The 16,604-nt window shown below is 41.6% G+C and overlaps 1 protein-coding gene across 3 annotated transcripts in view; it reads right to left on the bottom strand.

Annotated features, from left to right (window-relative positions):
- SACM1L (SAC1 like phosphatidylinositide phosphatase) overlaps nt 1-15,932 on the bottom strand; it is a 61,851-nt gene extending 45,919 nt beyond the window's left edge. For all 3 annotated transcript variants that reach the window (XR_013830158.1, XM_079933936.1, XM_079933937.1), the window contains exon 1: nt 15,764-15,932. Coding sequence is in view for 2 of the 3 variants with exons in the window: in XM_079933936.1 (XP_079790062.1) it covers nt 15,764-15,795 (32 nt within the window). In the remaining variant the exon portion in view is untranslated. The remainder of the gene's footprint in view (nt 1-15,763) is intronic.
- Between the last annotated feature and the right edge of the window lie 672 nt (nt 15,933-16,604).

Here is a 16,604-nt window from a genome sequence, read left to right as displayed (position 1 = left end):
CAATTCAGCATGGCTGGGGACTGCCTCAGGAAATGACAATCAACAAAAACTAAATAAAGTTAAAGATTTGCAGGCACTAAAAAAATGGAGACTGAGGCTGTTGTTAAGGTGGGCACAGGAGTAAGTACAGGTATCTGCCGGGGATTGGTTCCAGATACCAAAATCTGTGGATGCTCAAGTCCCTCATATTAAATGGTGCAGTACAGTCAGCCCTCTGCAACCGTGGATTCAACCAAGTTGGAACCTGCAGGTACGGAACCGGCAGGTATGGAGGGCCTCCAGGAGCTGACCAGAGTTGGGGCGAGAACTAGCTTGTTCGTTTTTCCAGGGACTAATCTCTGCTGTTCTTAAACCACACTTGAAAGAACATCTGTCTGTGCAGCAGCCAATCTGAGGGCTTTTTCCTTTCCTTTTAAATTCTACTCCCTCTATTCTACTCTTCTTGCCAATGAAAAATCTTACATAATAAACCCACACACCATCACTGATATCACTTCTTTTTTTTTTTTCCCCCCGATATGTGGGCCTCTCACTGTTGTGGCCTCTCCCGTTGCGGAGCACATGCTCCGGATGCGCAGGCTCAGCGGCCAAGGCTCACGGGCCCAGCCGCTCCGCGGCATGTGGGATCTTCCCGGACCGGGGCACAAACCCGTATCCCCTGCATCGGCAGGCGGACTCTCAACCACTGCGCCACCAGGGAAGCCCCATCATTTCTTACTTACTGACCACGTATAAGCTATTTGGTGTTACAGAAACAAGTCCTGTAGCAGAACAAACTATACTGACCATTTTTGACTTGTAAGTTTTTGAGGAATAATCAACCCTTAATTATCCAAATATAACTTACATCCTTTTATGGTTCATCTATAACTAACTTCTTAATATTTCCTCCATGGGGTGGGAATGGGGTATGCCAAGGAAATGAAAGTCAATTTTCATACAAAATAAGAAATGCAACAAAGGAAACAAATCTGCTTCAAATATGGCAGTCTTCAATTCAAACTAAATATATGTTCCTTTTTATTCCTGAATAGTAGTCCACTGTATGGATATATCACAATTTGTTTATTCATTCACTTGCTGATGGACATTTGTGCCATTTCCAGTTTAGGATATTATGAATAAAGCTTCTATGAACATTCTAGTACAAGTCTTAAGGCAGACATATGCATCATTTCTCTTGGATGACTACTTAGAAGTGGAATGGCTGGGTCATATCGTAGTTGTATGTATAACTTGCACAAAGAAGGGAAAACGGGAGTAATTACAGACAAGGAAACTTTTAAGGGTAATGACTGTATTCATTTGATACTGGTGATGGTTTCACAGGTGTAAAATATATCAAAATGTATCAAAGCGCATGCTTTAAATATGTGCAGTTTATTATATGTCAACTATGCTTCAATAAACCTATAAAAAGAAAGCAAAGTGAGAGGTCCTGAAACAAACTAAAGGAAGTATAAAAAAACTTCCAGACAATCTAGTCATAGGATAGTTACCTCCAGTCTCGAATCATTAAAAAAAAAAAAATCCAACACATCAGTCCATACCTGCAGAAGATGTTTTGTGCAAGGGTAAGTTGCACTCCAGGAGTAAGTCAATAAATTTATTGAAAAGCTACCATGTGCTAAGCATTACACAAGTACTAGGGACAAGGAGGTAGGTGATAAATAAAAAAAACAAGTACCAAATAGAAACAAAAATTTTAAACAAAAAGTAGACCTGAAAAACAAGACTTCTTTATAAAAGCCTTTGGAAAAAATTCTGTCTCTAAATCAGAGGGCATTTTATAAGCCTCACTCTTTAGAATCCCTCCACACCCTAACAACCCCCAATCTTTTAAATGCTGTTTAAATGCCTGTGCATCAGATGTCCCACTGCATTTCCAGGTCTTAAAAAGGCTCAGGATCTGAAAGAGTCATGTGAAATACTTTTCTACAATGGGAAATGCTTTCCTACAATGAAGATTTCAATCATGAGAAGGATGTGACAAGTTGTTGGTAGTTCCTGAGACGTTGAGGTCACGTGCAGGGACAGGAGAGTGGCCTCAGGCTAACAGCCAGCAAGAAAACAGGGACCTTAGTCCAACAACCACAAGAAAATGGATTTGGTCAACACCCTGAATGAGCTGGATTCTTCCTCAGAGCCTCCACTAAGAAACGTGATTTTAGCCCAGTGAGATTCATATTGGACTTCTGAACGACAGTAACTAAGAGATAATACATTTGTATTGTTTAAAGTTTCTAAGCTTATGGTAATTTGGTACAGCAGCAATAGAAAACTACTACAGTGATCAAATCCCTCCTGGAATGAAATAATCTCCACATTAACCCCTGGCCAAAACACAAAAACACTTTATCTTCCTGGAACAAAACAAAGAGATGTTTCCTTCAATTGAGTTTGATACCTGGTGTGTGAGTTTCTAAGTGATAAAACATTTTAAAAACCATTTTTAATGGAGTGTCTTTAATTTATATTTTATTAAACCAAGGTTTTTTCCTTATGTCTTAACCTAAGTATAAGTCAATGTTTTCCTGACTGACTAGGATCTTGAACACATCAATTTCTGGGCCATCCTACCAAAAGATGATGCCTTCAAATTCTAGTAACACAGTATGGTGAAAAAGTTACAGGTTTTAAGCTCTTACAAACCTGGTTTGAATTCCAACTCCATGCTTACTTGTCATGAGTCCCTGAACAAATCACTGAACTTCCCAGCTCAGCTTTCTCTCTATTAAAAAGTGGTAAGTGATCGGTGAGGGTAAATGAGAGAATATGTGTGACACGCCTGGCACTAAGAAGAGACTCCACGAAATGGTGGCATCATTTTTTTTTTTTTTTTACTAAATGACCTCAGACCACTGAGCTTTAGTTTTCTCTTCTGCTGTCTCAGTCTCTTGACAAAGCCATCACCACTGCTCCTACTCAGCTGCTTTAGTTTTACATTTGAGACAAAGGCTGATGAATGCTACACAGTTCTGACCACGAGTGAAGTCCCTGGGTTTTATTATATCCATCTTCTTCATATTGCTCAAGGCCCTAAGCTCTTCTAAATTCACAGCTGTATTTGGGGAGGGGGGGGGAAGCTACCACAGTTTACTTCACACAAATGGTGTTACTTCTTTAATAACTAACGTTATTCTTAATATAAGAGATGATTATCAACATACAATCTCAGAAATCAAATTCTTCCACTTTTTCAATACAGTGGACAAAAACACAAAGCTTGCATCTAAATGAACAGCCAGTAGAGAAATGCATACTGTGTTCCCTCAATAGCTCCACCCTCTTATACTTTGACTTCTTTTATCTATATACAGTAGGCCCTCCTTATCCATGGGTTCCACAAGGGTGGATTCAACCAACAGTGGATTGAAAATACTCAAGAAAAAAAAATTCCAGAAAGTTCCAAAAAAGCAAAACTAGAATTTGCTGAACACCAGCAACTATTTGCATAACATTTACATTGTATTTGCAACTATTTACATAACATTTACATTGTATTAGGTATTATAATATAGAGATGATTTCAAATATACAGGAGGATGTACATAGGTTATATGTAAACACTACGCCACTCATATACGGAACTTGAGCATCCTTGAATTTTGGTAACTGACAGGGCCCTAAAACCAATGTATTTAAGCTTCTCACCTGCAAAACTTCTACCATAAAAATAAATTATTTGAATGAAGTCAATGAATTAAAAAAAAAATCATACTTGTTTCCAGATACAAGTTTTGGTGTGTTACCTAACAGATACCTTTTAGTCAGTGAAATTTATTATAAAATCAAATATTTATAGGAGCAGAAAAATCTCCTATTAAAATTTTAATATGTATAATTATGTAAAAAATATATATAAATACACAAATAAATATATTTCAAAATATACATGGAACAAAAAGTATCCCTAATATAAGCAATTAAAAAATTTTTCCCAACTTGACATTTAAACTTAAAACTGATCTGGAAGGGTGTGGAACACTGAAAAAATACATACATCTTGGGGACTTCCCTGGCTGCGCAGTGGTTAAGCATACACCTGCCAATGCAGGGGACACAGGTTCGAGCCCTGGTCTGGGAAGATCCCACATGCCGCGGAGCAACTAAGCCCATGAGCCATAATGACTGAGCCCGCACACCTAGAGCTCGTGCTCCACGACAAGAAGCCACCGCAATGAGAAGCCAATGCACCACAACGAAGAGTAGCCCCTGCCCGCCACAACTAGAGAAAGCCCACACACTGCAATGAAGACCCAATGCAGCTGCAAATCAACTTATTTTTTTTAATATATATATACATCTTGAATTAAGACTTTAAATCATATACAAAAAATATACAGCCACAGAAATAGGCCTTTACTAATTGTTACATTCCTAATAATCGCAGTCAAAGTTAATAACCTCACTATGTGTTCAAAATCCTTAAAATTACAAAGTCAGAAATGAAAATTTCTTTTATATGAAGGTGAAATATACTATATATAACACTTCCAGTCTGGCTAGGTACATGTGAAATGAGAAGATCAACAAATTAGCTTCTCAATCGAAGTAGAATGAAATGAATTTCCAAGAGTGAAAACCCTCCAGAGAAAAAGCCTTGATATTCTTTCAGAAGATGGAATCTGGGTACTACCAAGAGGTGGGTGCAGGCTGTAGGGCAGATACTAGTCATTCAAATGCAGGTCTGGAAGAAGAAAAGTGCTTGGAAATGGGCTAATTAAGTTACTACAGAATCTAACTGCCTATGGGGTGAGAGCCAACAAAGTAAGCAGACTCCAGCTGTAGAGTGCTGAAAAGCCTCAAGAACTAAGAACTTGGGTAGGGGATGAGGTGGGGCAGTGAGATTAACTGCAGGGTTGGGGGTAAGAGTAAGGTGGTTCAAAGTCTGTGTAAGGAACAATCAGATCCCTACCCAAACCTAGAGTCCAGGTACCTCCCTAACCATATGATTTAATGCTTAGAGCAGTTCAACAAGAGAAGACCTGAACTCCAGAAACCAGGCACAGCTGAGGACCACAGTGAGTCAAGTAAAGTCTGGAGACACAGAGAAGGTCTGCTTACAGATTGGGAAAATCATCCACCCTCTTCCTCTGGCAGGTTCCCAGAAGGCTAAAAGCCAAGCATCCCACTCCCCCAACTCCCGGAAGAGCTATGAATACTGTCTCTGAAGAAACTTACTGGCCCAAAAGAAAAGACCTGCAAATGCTGATATTTAGGGCACCTCCCCCAAAGAAACAGTTGAGTTCCTGCACAATCACTCTAGTGAAGGCCACCAATTGACAAATCCTAACCCACAAACAGACCCTTCCAATCCATTTTTTAGTGCCTCATTCTTAAACATGAAATGACAACCAAGGATCACCAGATATTTGAGCTAAGCTTCCATCACAGAAGACACAGAACAAAACAAAGAGAAAAATAACTTTGGGTAAACAAACTATGCTGAGAACAGAATAAAACTTCAAAACACATTTATAACTGGTAGCCTGAGAGAGAAGACATTGCATTCATGAAACAAAAATACCAAAAAGAAGGGCGGGGGGGAGAAGGAGATTCAGCAAGCAAGAATATGTTTTTGGACTGACGGCAGAAATAATAATTTGAATATTCAGTAGAAGGACTGGAAAATAAAACTGAAGAACTCTCCTTGAGAACAGAATAAAAAGATAAGAGCTGTAAAACAGAAAAGCATAGGAAGGAAGAAAGGGGGAGATGGAAAGAGACAGGAGGGGGAGAGAAGACAGGAAGAAAGAGAGAGGCACAATCCAGGATGTTCAACATCCACTTAGCAGGAATTCCAGGAGAGTACACAAGAAAACAATTTATCAAATAGTGCAAAAACGAAGAAGAAACCTCAAGCCAAAGGACAAGTTTCCAGATGTAAAAGGCCCACCAAATATATGAAACACACACACACACACACACACACACAGAGGCACATTAAGTGTAAAACTCAAAATAACCATAGAGATACAATCCTAAAGTTTCCAGAAAAAAAAAAAACTAAGAGAAAGAAGTGCTGAAATATTCAACAGCCACACTATTGGATTATTCAACAGCAACACATTGGACTATTCAACAGCAAGGTCTTTAAAATTCTGAAGGATAATAACTTCTGAGAATTCTCTACTTAGTCACACTAACAAATAAACGTGAGGACAGAATGAAAGCATTTTCAGATGTGCAATATCTCAAAAGATACTTCTCTTTCACTCTTTCTTGGAAAGAAGGAAAAGCTGTTTCATCGACATGGAGTAAATCAAGAGTTAGACTTGGAATCCAAAACAGGAGAGAGGTAAAAGAAATTCTCATGATGATGGTAAAGGGAAGTTCCAGGACAATGCAACAGGCCTAAAGAACAGCCAGTCCAGATTAAAGCAGAGGGGATAGGGCTCCTGGAGGTAAGCCTCACAGAAGAAGATGAATTGACAGTTACCATCAGCAGACGAGTTTTACTGCTGTCCCAGAGACTGAAGATTAATTAGCAACAGGTACATTAAAGAAAAGTCAAGCAAACTTTTTAATTCAAGGAAAAACAAAGCATTTTTATAAGGAAATGTAACTATAATACATTACTGACTTCCTTTGAGTCATACCTACACAACCATAATAATGTGAACACTGAATATCTTAATATAACCACACTGAGAGGAGAGGAAAGGAAGAGAGGTATAAAAGCTAAATTCTCATCTTCTGAAGTAAAAAGTCATCATATGACTGAAACTGAAAAACAAATCAGGAAATAGCAGTATAAGCATGTTGTTTAGAAGTGTAAAGCAAAATACCAGAAGAAACTGCTTAAAAACATGAAAATACTGGGACTTCCCTGATGATCCAGTGGGTAAGACTCCACGCTCCCAATGCAGGGGGCCCGGGTTCAATCACTTGTCAGGGAACTATATCCCGCATGCTGCAACGAAGAGTTCACATGCCACAACTACGAGTTTGCATGCCGCAACTAAGACCCAGCACAACCTAAATAAATAAACATTGTAAAAAAAATGAAAGTATTGATAGATGCCTCTGGGACAGTGGGAGTTGGGAGTGCTGAAAAGTGCTCTTTTAATATATAAGCTTTGTGTTACTTAGCTTTAAACCATATACTCGTATTAGATAATAAAAATTAAGCTTAAAAAGGTGTTAAAAGAACAAAAATAAGAGTAATTGTGGATCAACGTAAGGGCTCTGGGACCTTTGCTGGATCTTACCTCTCAGAGAGATGTTGCTAGAAGCTAAGTTGCTGGTGCTGCCACCAGGCTGCTCTGATAAATGTTATTGAAAATGGCTTAAGAATTGGAGCAAGAATTGGAGATATGAACAGTGACTGCCAGCTAATCAACATTTCTAAGAAGACTAATTACAAGTAATCGCTCTAATTCATCCAACTAATAACAGCAAGTGTCATCCCAACTCAGCTATCTACATATGCCTTTGCTGCCTTCCTCTTCTCCTTTCCCTCCTTCCATTTCCCACCACTGTTTAATTGGCCTTAATACTGATCTGAAGTGTGTTTTATGTAATAAATTTTATTCTGTAAGCTTTATGCTCCCAGGTTTCATTTCAAAAGCTCATGAAATTAACTTTAACTCTCTAGCACTTACAGTCAGAAACACCTGAGTAAACATTCAGGGTATAATTTTTGCTGGGGTTATGGTTTTATTGTTATTTTTGTTTTTAAATCTTCACCAGGGACTTCCCTGGTGGCGCAGTGGTTAAGAATCCGCCTGCCAATGCAGGGGACGTGGGTTCGAACCCTGGTCTGGGAAGATCCCACATGCCGCAGAGCAACTAAGCCCATGCACCACAACTACTGACCCTGCGTGACACAACTACTGAAGCCCGTGCACCTACAGCCCGAGCTCTGCAACAAGCCACCACAATGAGAAGCCCGCGCACCACAACAAAGAGTAGACCCCACTCGCCTGAACTAGAGAAAGCCTGCACACAGCAATGAAGACCCAACAACAAAGACCCAATGCAGCCATAAATAAATAAATTTATTTATTTATTTATTTATTAAAAAAAAAATCTTCACCAAACAGGCTACCAAGCCTCTGCAGACAAGGACTCTAAGCTTATCCATTCCCATTGGTATTCTCACACAAGATAGTAAAAGCTCAATTTTCTTAGAGAATAGAACATAATTAGTCAGAAAACACATACATTAAGTTGTTATTTCTATATGGCCCTTAACTAATGTTTTCTTTGGCTCAGTGACAGAATAAACGGAATTTTAAAAATTGTTTCTTTTCTCTTAGCTAAGGAAAGATCATGAGAGGTCAAATTTTAACTGGATTTGAAGTTATACTGTAACTTACAAGAAGAGAAAGAGGAAGCAGGGTGTTCTCTAAATAGAAAGTCTATAAAGTATCACTTAACACCAAGTTCTGCCTGGAGTTTTTCCAAAATTAACCAGTCAACAGGCTCTGCTAAGTTCTCAATGTAATAAGTACATGGAAACCAAGACAGAAGACTCAGTGATGAACAAATATCTAGGCAAAATCTTCTCCCTGTTGCAAAAAGAATGGCCCTCAACTGGTGTGATGTTTCTCATTTCAGTAAAACTCTCTCACATTACTTATTTATGAAATAGATCTTAGAAGTTAAAGAAATTCCCTCCAAGAAGATTATCTGGTCATTAACTATGCTGTTGATATCAAATCTCTAAAGTTCAAAGTAATACTGTATACTAAAATAAACTGGTGAGGTTATCAGAATCCAATAGGTATCAACTATTAACTAACAGAACAGGAATACTACCTAGTTTCTTTCAAGACAGGGGATTTGATATCAACCCAGAGTTCTAGTTTCTGTTAAGATGACACATATTTTGGAAGATATATCAAAATCGGCATGAGCTTGCACTCTCTCTTCTTGATCCCAGAGACCATGGACTTCAAAGCCTATTAAGCTTTGAAAATAAAGGCCCATGGAGATGTGTGGCCAAGATGGCAGAGCAGGAAGACCTTGACCTCACCTCTTCCCACAGGCACACCAAATTACAGCTCTTTACAGAGCAACTACTGATGAGAAAAACTGGAAGACTAGCAGAAGAGATCTTCTACAACTAAAGATATAAGAAAGGAACAACAAAACGGGTAGGAGGGGAGGAGAGCCAGTGTAACCAAGACCTATACCACAGTGGGGGCGACCCACAAATGGGAGGATAATTACAACTGCAGAGGCTCTCCTCAAGGGGCGAGGGGTCCAGCCTCACATCGGGCTCTCCAGCTCGGGGTTCCTACATCAGAAAGATGAGCCCCTAGAACGTTTGGCTTTGAAGGCCAGTGGAACTTACTTTCAGAAGAGCCAAAGGGCTGTGGGAAATAAGAGACTCCACTCTTAAAGGACACACACAAAATCTCACATGCTCCAGGACCCAGGACAGAAGCAAAAATATGAAAGGAGCCTGGGTCAGATTCACCTGCTGATCCTGGAGAGGCAGGAGGCAACCGGCTCACCCCTGGGGACAAAGATGGTGGCAGCCATCTTTAGAAGCTCACTCTACCACAAGGACACTGGGGGTGGCACGTGCCATTTTGGAGTCCTCCTTCTAGCTTACTAGCACAAGGACCTGGCCCCACCCACTGCCTACACTGGCTCCATCAGCATCAGTACCAGGGACACCTCAGGCCAATCAACTAGCCAGGCAGAGACACAGCCCTACCTACCCACCAGCAGACATGCTCTCTTATGCCCCAAGACCCAGCCCTGTCCACCAAAGGGCACAGGACCACCCCTAGACACCAGGGTCCCAGTACTAGCCCCAGGATCCCCAGGACCCTGCCACCAGAGACCCTGGGACCCAGCTCAGCCCACCAGTGGTCTGGCACTAGCCCTAGGACCAGCCTCACCCACTAATGTGTAGGCACCACCCCTGGGATGCCCAAGGTCCCCGCCCCACACACCAGTGGACAGACAACAGCCCCAGGACCACCGCAGCCCCACAGCCTGCCATATCAGGACCGAGCCCAGCCCCCTGGGCCCGGGCTCTGCCCACCAGCAGGCCAACACGAGCTCTGGGACACCATGAGCTCTGCAGCCAGTGGATATAGCCAGTAAAATCACCTACATCCACAATAAGTAGTTAAGGGATACACGAAACAAAAAGATATAAAAGATGATATCAAAAGAGTAAGCGTGCGGGGCAAGGAGGAGGCGAGGAGCAAAAATGCAGGGTTGTTAAAATGTGTCTGACGTAAGAGATCAGCAGCTTAAAATAATCACAGACAGACAGACTGCTATATATAAACCGCACTGTAACCACAAACCAAAAATCTATAACAGATATACACATAAACAAAAAGAAAGAACTTCTTTCAAGTGCACATGGAACATTCTCCAGGACAGCGTGCTTGGAAAACGAGATTGCTACACGCAAAATAATCAAAATGGACTACTCTCTCACACTATGCACAAAAGTAAATTCAAAATGGATTAAAGACTTAAACATAAGACCTGAAACCATAAAACCTCTAGAAGAAAACAGAGGCAGGATGCTTTCTGACATCAGTCTTAGTAATATTTTTTTTGGATATGTCTCCTCAGGCAAGGGAAACAAAAGCAAAAATAAACAAAAGTAACTACATCAAACTAAAAAGCTTTTGCACAGTGAAGGAAACTATCAATAAAACAAAAAGGCAGCCTACTGACTGGGAGAAGATATTTTCAAATGATACATCTGATAAGGGGTTAATATCCAAAATATTGAAAGAACTCAAACAACTCAAGATCCAAAAAAAAATGAACAGGGACTTCCCTGGTGGTGCAGTGGTTAAGAATCCGCCTGCCAATTCAGGGGACATGGGTTCGAGCCCTGGTCCCACATGCTGCAGAGCAACTAAGCCCGTGCACCACAACTACTGAGCCTGAGCTCTAGAGCCTGCGAGCCACAACTACTGAGCTCTCGTGCCACAACCACTGAAGCCCGCGTGCCTAGAGCCTGTGCTCCGCAACAAAAAGAAGCCACTGCAATGAGAAGTACACGTGCAGCAACTAGAGAAAGCCCGGGCGCAGCAGTGAAGACCCAAAGCAGCCAAAAATAAATTAAAAAATAAATAAATAAAGTTTAGAAAAAAATGAACAACCTGAGTAAAACATGGGCAGAGGATCTGAACAGACATTTTTCCAAAGAAGATATTCAGATGGCCAATAGGCACATGAAAAGATGCTCAACACCACTAATCATGAAGGAAATGCAAATCAAAACCACCTCTCACCTGTCAGAATGGCTATTATCAAAAAGACGACAAATACAATAAGTGTTGGCGACAATGTCAAGAAAAGGGAACACTGCACTGTTGGTAAATTAGGGCAGCCACTATGGAAAAGAGTATGGCACTTCCTCAAAAAATTAAAAATGGAACTACCATATGATCCAGCAATTCCATTCCTGAGTAATTATCTATAGAAAACGAAACACTAATTAGAAAAGATATACGTACCCTTATGTTCAATGCAACACTGTTTACAAAAGCCAAGATATGGAAGCAACCCAAGTGCCCATCAATAGATGAATGGATAAAAAACATGTATGAAATATATATACATATATATACACACACACACAACAGAATATTACTCAGCCATAACAAAACAATGAAATCTTGCCATTTGCAACAACCAATGGACCGACAGGGTATTATGCTAAGTAAAATAAGTCAGAAAGAGAAAGACAAACACTGTATGATTTTACCTATACATGGAATCTAAAAAACAAGCGAACAAACAAAACAGAAGCAGAGTTAGAGTTACAGAGAACAGAGGGTCGCCGGAGTGGAGGTAGGTAGGGAAAGGAAAGGAATAGGTGAGGGAGATTAAAAGGTACAAACTTCCAGTTATAAAACATAGTAAATGAGTCAAGGGTATGAAATGTACACTGTGGAGATACAGTCAATAACTATGTAATATCTTCGTATGATGACATATCATAACAAGACTTATCATGGTGACCATTTTTAAATGTACAAAAATACCAAATCACTATCTTGTGTACCAAGAATTAACATAGCATTGTAGGTCAATTACACTTCAAAAACAAACTCAAAGAAAAGAGATAAGATTTGTGGTTATCAGAGATGGGCGGGAGGGGGGGTGGACGGGAGAGGTGGAATTGGATGAAGGCAGTCAAGAAGAGAGATGTGTGAGTAATCTGAATGTTCACTGGACTGTATAAACTACATATATCTTCATCACAGAATTGCTTAGTTTACATCTGTCCTCAGGATTCTATCACCTCTCCCTTGGCTGACCTCACAGCTATGACAATGTTTTAAAAAGAAAGTCCACTTCTTAACTGAGGAAACAATGTTTCTTCAGATAGAAGCTGCAACCTGATTCACTTTCTGCCTTACACTTTTTTCACCTGACCTTTAAAAGGAAAAAAAATGCTTTAAAGGTTTCCAATCATGGATTTCTGTTAATTGTCTTGCAATTTCAAACTTATCACTGTTTGACATTACAAAGGCTTACACAAATGATTTTAAATGAAAAAAGGAGTTGCAAAATAGGAATATTAAGAACTGCCTGGATGTTTAAATAGTATAAATTTTAAATTCTGAACAAATCAATATTGTTTTCTACATCAAAAATCCATAATGAACATGTCAATTATTTTCAGTTGTTAAGTAACTCATTTCTATACCATGTCCGAGGAAAGTTCTTTTCATTTACTTAGGTGATCCACTGAGGACCTGCAATGCACCAGGCTTTACGTTAGGAACTGAGGACTAGAGAAGAAATCAGTGTTAAGGTGTTTCTAATATGTTCTACATACTTGTAACCTAGTTGGAGAAACAAAGTATTTATTAATGACTTCATCATTTCTAGGCAGCAAAGTGAGTGGTTCAAACAGTGCTATGGCTCGATCATTCTTTCAGTCCTCGTGTCCATCAGACAGTAAGTACACTGCTAATGAATCGTAAGAGACAATGTGAAAACTCATATAGACGTTTGGTGTCTAGTTCCTGTGACAGTAGACTGTTATGGGAGCTCAGTGAAGGAAAAGACATTGGAAAAAAGGCTTCGCAGAGACGAGGAGTATCTGTTAAGTATGCTGGTTTCATCTACGCTCTTTCAGTCCTTATAATACTGTGAAGTAGAAACGTTCCCATTTTACAGATGAAAACCCCATTCAGAGAGATTTAAGTAACATGGTCAGGACACAAAGCAAATAGCAGGTGAATCTAAGTCTAAATAAATCTAAGTCTGTTCTGACTTAAAAAACCAGAGTTGTCTCGGCTCTACCATAGATGTGATCAGCATGTAAAGAGGGGAAGAGAGGAAGAAAACATTCTGGATAGAAAGATCAAAATAAGCCCAAGCTTGAAGCAAAAAGAGGGTGTCCAAGTCTGGTGAAAGGGAAAAAAAGGAAGAAAAAAAAGCACTGGGCAGTTATGGGAAATAAGGTTAGGGGATAGACTGTGAAGAGGCTAGAATACAGGTGGCTAAGAAATGTGGGCTTATTCCTGTAAGTCAATAAAATGGAACTGGAGATTGTAAGCGGGAGAGTAGAGGATGAAACTTAGGGCATTAGGAAGGTGAACACCACAGGACAGAGATGGACGGGAAAAAATGTATGGCATAACACAGAACAAATTTTTAAAATCCCAAGCACTTCGATATTTAAATGAACCCAATAACAATACTTTCATAATACAATAATCAAACTATCTCTTGTATGGATCTTCCTTAAAACATATCTCTAGGCACTTTTAAAAATGGCCATTATGTCCTATAATTCTTATATGGATCAGAAACCACTTCCACCTCCAATGCATCTAAAAAAGAATACACCTTAGGTCGGAGGCCACATTTTAAAACCACGCCTCAGAGCAGCAAGGGCCAAACAAAAGAAATGAGCAGAGACTCCAACTCACAAACTCCTTGGCAAAGAAAAACAAAGTTGTAAAAAAGTTGTATCTTCATTTACAGACGCATTTAGAACTATTTTTTTTCAGGGAAAAAAGTTAAGCACTGAAAAATTAGAGAATGACTTTCATATAACCCCAGATTTACTTTTTCCCCCAAACAAATTTATAGTTTCCACTTCTCACAAAAATCAATACAAAAGCATCAGCGTCACCACTTCAGTGCCAAATTTCCTTTCTCTTTTATGGATACAGAGCTTTTTTTTTTTTTAAGGTCTGGACTGGTGCATTTATTGCCTCCTTGGCAGTTATCATCATAACTCTCAAGTTCTCCATCCCATTCAATCTTTGCCACAGGAAAATTCGATTGCATTTCGTAACCTAACGCTGAGCGGCAATCAAGCCAAGGCTCCATATTTCTTAAACACAACTGAGACCTGGTGTAGGATCACATTAAAACCCTTTAGTGACTATCAGGTAGACAACAATAACCTAATTAGCCAACACAGCACACGTGACACTGGCCCCGCCAGTACCTCAGTCAAAGACACTTTCCTAGACTCATTCACCAACAAGGTGATCACCTTGTGATGGGGAACCGGGAGAGAATAAGGAAACCTAACAAGGAAAATGTGGAGGGAAGGGTGCAGCTGGGGGTTTTCAAGGGAATTACAGTGAAGATAAGTGGTAAGGGGGGGGTGGACTGAGGAAAAAGTAATCTTCTTTTATGCAAAACATCTGATGTCGAGATGGCCTCACTTCCAATTCTGCAGCCCTAACTTTTAACTGAACCTTCCAGAAAGTTAAGTGAGCTTGAGGTTCTGGGGAGCATAGGAAGTGCCCAAACCACATCTTGATGTCCTCATATCCTTGTATAGGAAATGCGATACCTGTGCCTAAGTCCCAAGATGTTTTAACTTATTTAGGGATAGATAAGCTTCTCAATAATCACATCTGCTTCTGTTGCCAAAGACTTTCTGAGATGTGGTCACTGGATTTTCAGTCTAGAGGTAAAGCATTAAACACAAAGTGAGTAGAACAAAGTTATTCACAGACAAGAAAAGCATAGGGGCTGATAGCAATGCTAAGGGAAATCATGTTTTTGCTTTTGTTTTGAACCCAGGACGAACCCCAAACCCTACAAATACCTAATTTACAACTCTAACAACCAGAGCCTATTTCTCAGAGCCTCAAGAGCTTGGCTTTACCGAAAAGTCAATTTACAGGGCCAAAATTCTCTACAGTAGCCCCTGGCTGTCCACGTGGACCTAACAATCTGCTTTATGCTTGGGCGGTATAATATTTAAAGCCAAGTACACCTTTTAGGACCTTAAGAGTATTGACTGTACTTTAAATTTTTCATGCATCCTCAAGACCGGTCACGAAGGCTTCAATGCCCAGATAAAGGTTTATCCATTTGTGTGTGGCCTCTAACATGCTGCTATCCGTGCTGCTATGGGTCCATGAAATAAGAAAAAAACTTCTCGTTTTCTCTCCTAAGCGATAAGGATAAATTTAGCCGCCACCTCTCCAAACAATAAAAAATAAAATAAAGTGGGGAGGAGCGTGCCCCGAAGGGCTGCATCCAAACGGCGAGCCGGGCTCGCCGAAAGACGGTGCGCAGCTTCGGTCCCCCGCCGTGGCCTCTGAGGCCGAGTTGAGTGGAGAAAAGCTGGCGGGACAGCCGCTCCCGGGTCTGTGGCGACTCGGGCGCGGCGCCGCGAGCGGCCGCGCCCGGCGAGTAAGGCGGGGAGCGCGCGGGGTTCCCACACCCGGCCCGCCGCCCCGGAACTCAGGAAGCCTCCCCGCTGCCGGCGGCCCACACCTGCCGCCCCACCCGCCGCCCCGCAGACCCTTTCGGGCAACGGCTTCCGGCCCGCGGAACTCACAGCTTCAGCCGCTCGTAGGTTGTTGCCGCCATCCTGCACCACGGCCTCCTCCCTGCTCTTTCCGCCCGCCCCGCCACCTCGAATACAGCGAAACCGGTCACCCTGGCACGGCGCCCGCAACGCCCCGCCTCGTCCCACCTCCTCTCCCTGCCCGGCCGGGCTGCTCCCGAACGGGAGGCGGCCGTGGACAAACTTAGCGCGCGCGCTATAGAACGCTAAAGGCGCAGTCCGATGCGGTGGATGGGAGTGCGCCGAAGAGCGCCGTGACGTCACCGCTGCGGATTGGCGGAGCGCATGGTGGGGGGAAAGGCGGAGCCTTGGGAGCTGTGGACTAGCGCCGTGACGCCCGGCGCAGGGGCGAAGCGCAGCGCTAGTGTCGGGGAGCCTGTCGTAGATGCGTAAGGCGTGATCTATGCTACAGTGGTGTTTTTGTTAGTGCGGGGCCAGTGGCGCAATGGATAACGCGTCTGACTACGGATCAGAAGATTCTAGGTTCGACTCCTGGCTGGCTCGAGGCGTACTTTTTAGCCACAACTGGGTTTGATGTTACAGGACGTCCTTAGGACTCTGGTGTGAAGGTTAAATATCTTGAATTTTAACGCTACTGTGCCCGAAATGTCATCTTTTAAGCTGTGTTTGGAAGCCGGAGTTGTGTGAGGTGGTTTGTAAACTGCAAAGCGTCCTAGTTAATGATGCACACGAGGAGACTCTGTAAATGGGTTACATGTGGGAAAACACACCTAGAATGGTGGTAGTTTGCAGTAGGGGGGCGTGCTGTGGCCCGAGGTTAGCTAGCGGATGACACAAAAGCGCATTTAAGGCAGCAGTTCTGGCCCTTTTT

Source organism: Stenella coeruleoalba (assembly GCF_951394435.1).
Source record: "Stenella coeruleoalba genome assembly, chromosome: 10".
Lineage (NCBI taxonomy): Eukaryota > Metazoa > Chordata > Mammalia > Artiodactyla > Delphinidae > Stenella > Stenella coeruleoalba.
Note: the sequence above shows the minus strand (reverse complement) of the source record. Positions and strands in the feature narration are given on the sequence as shown.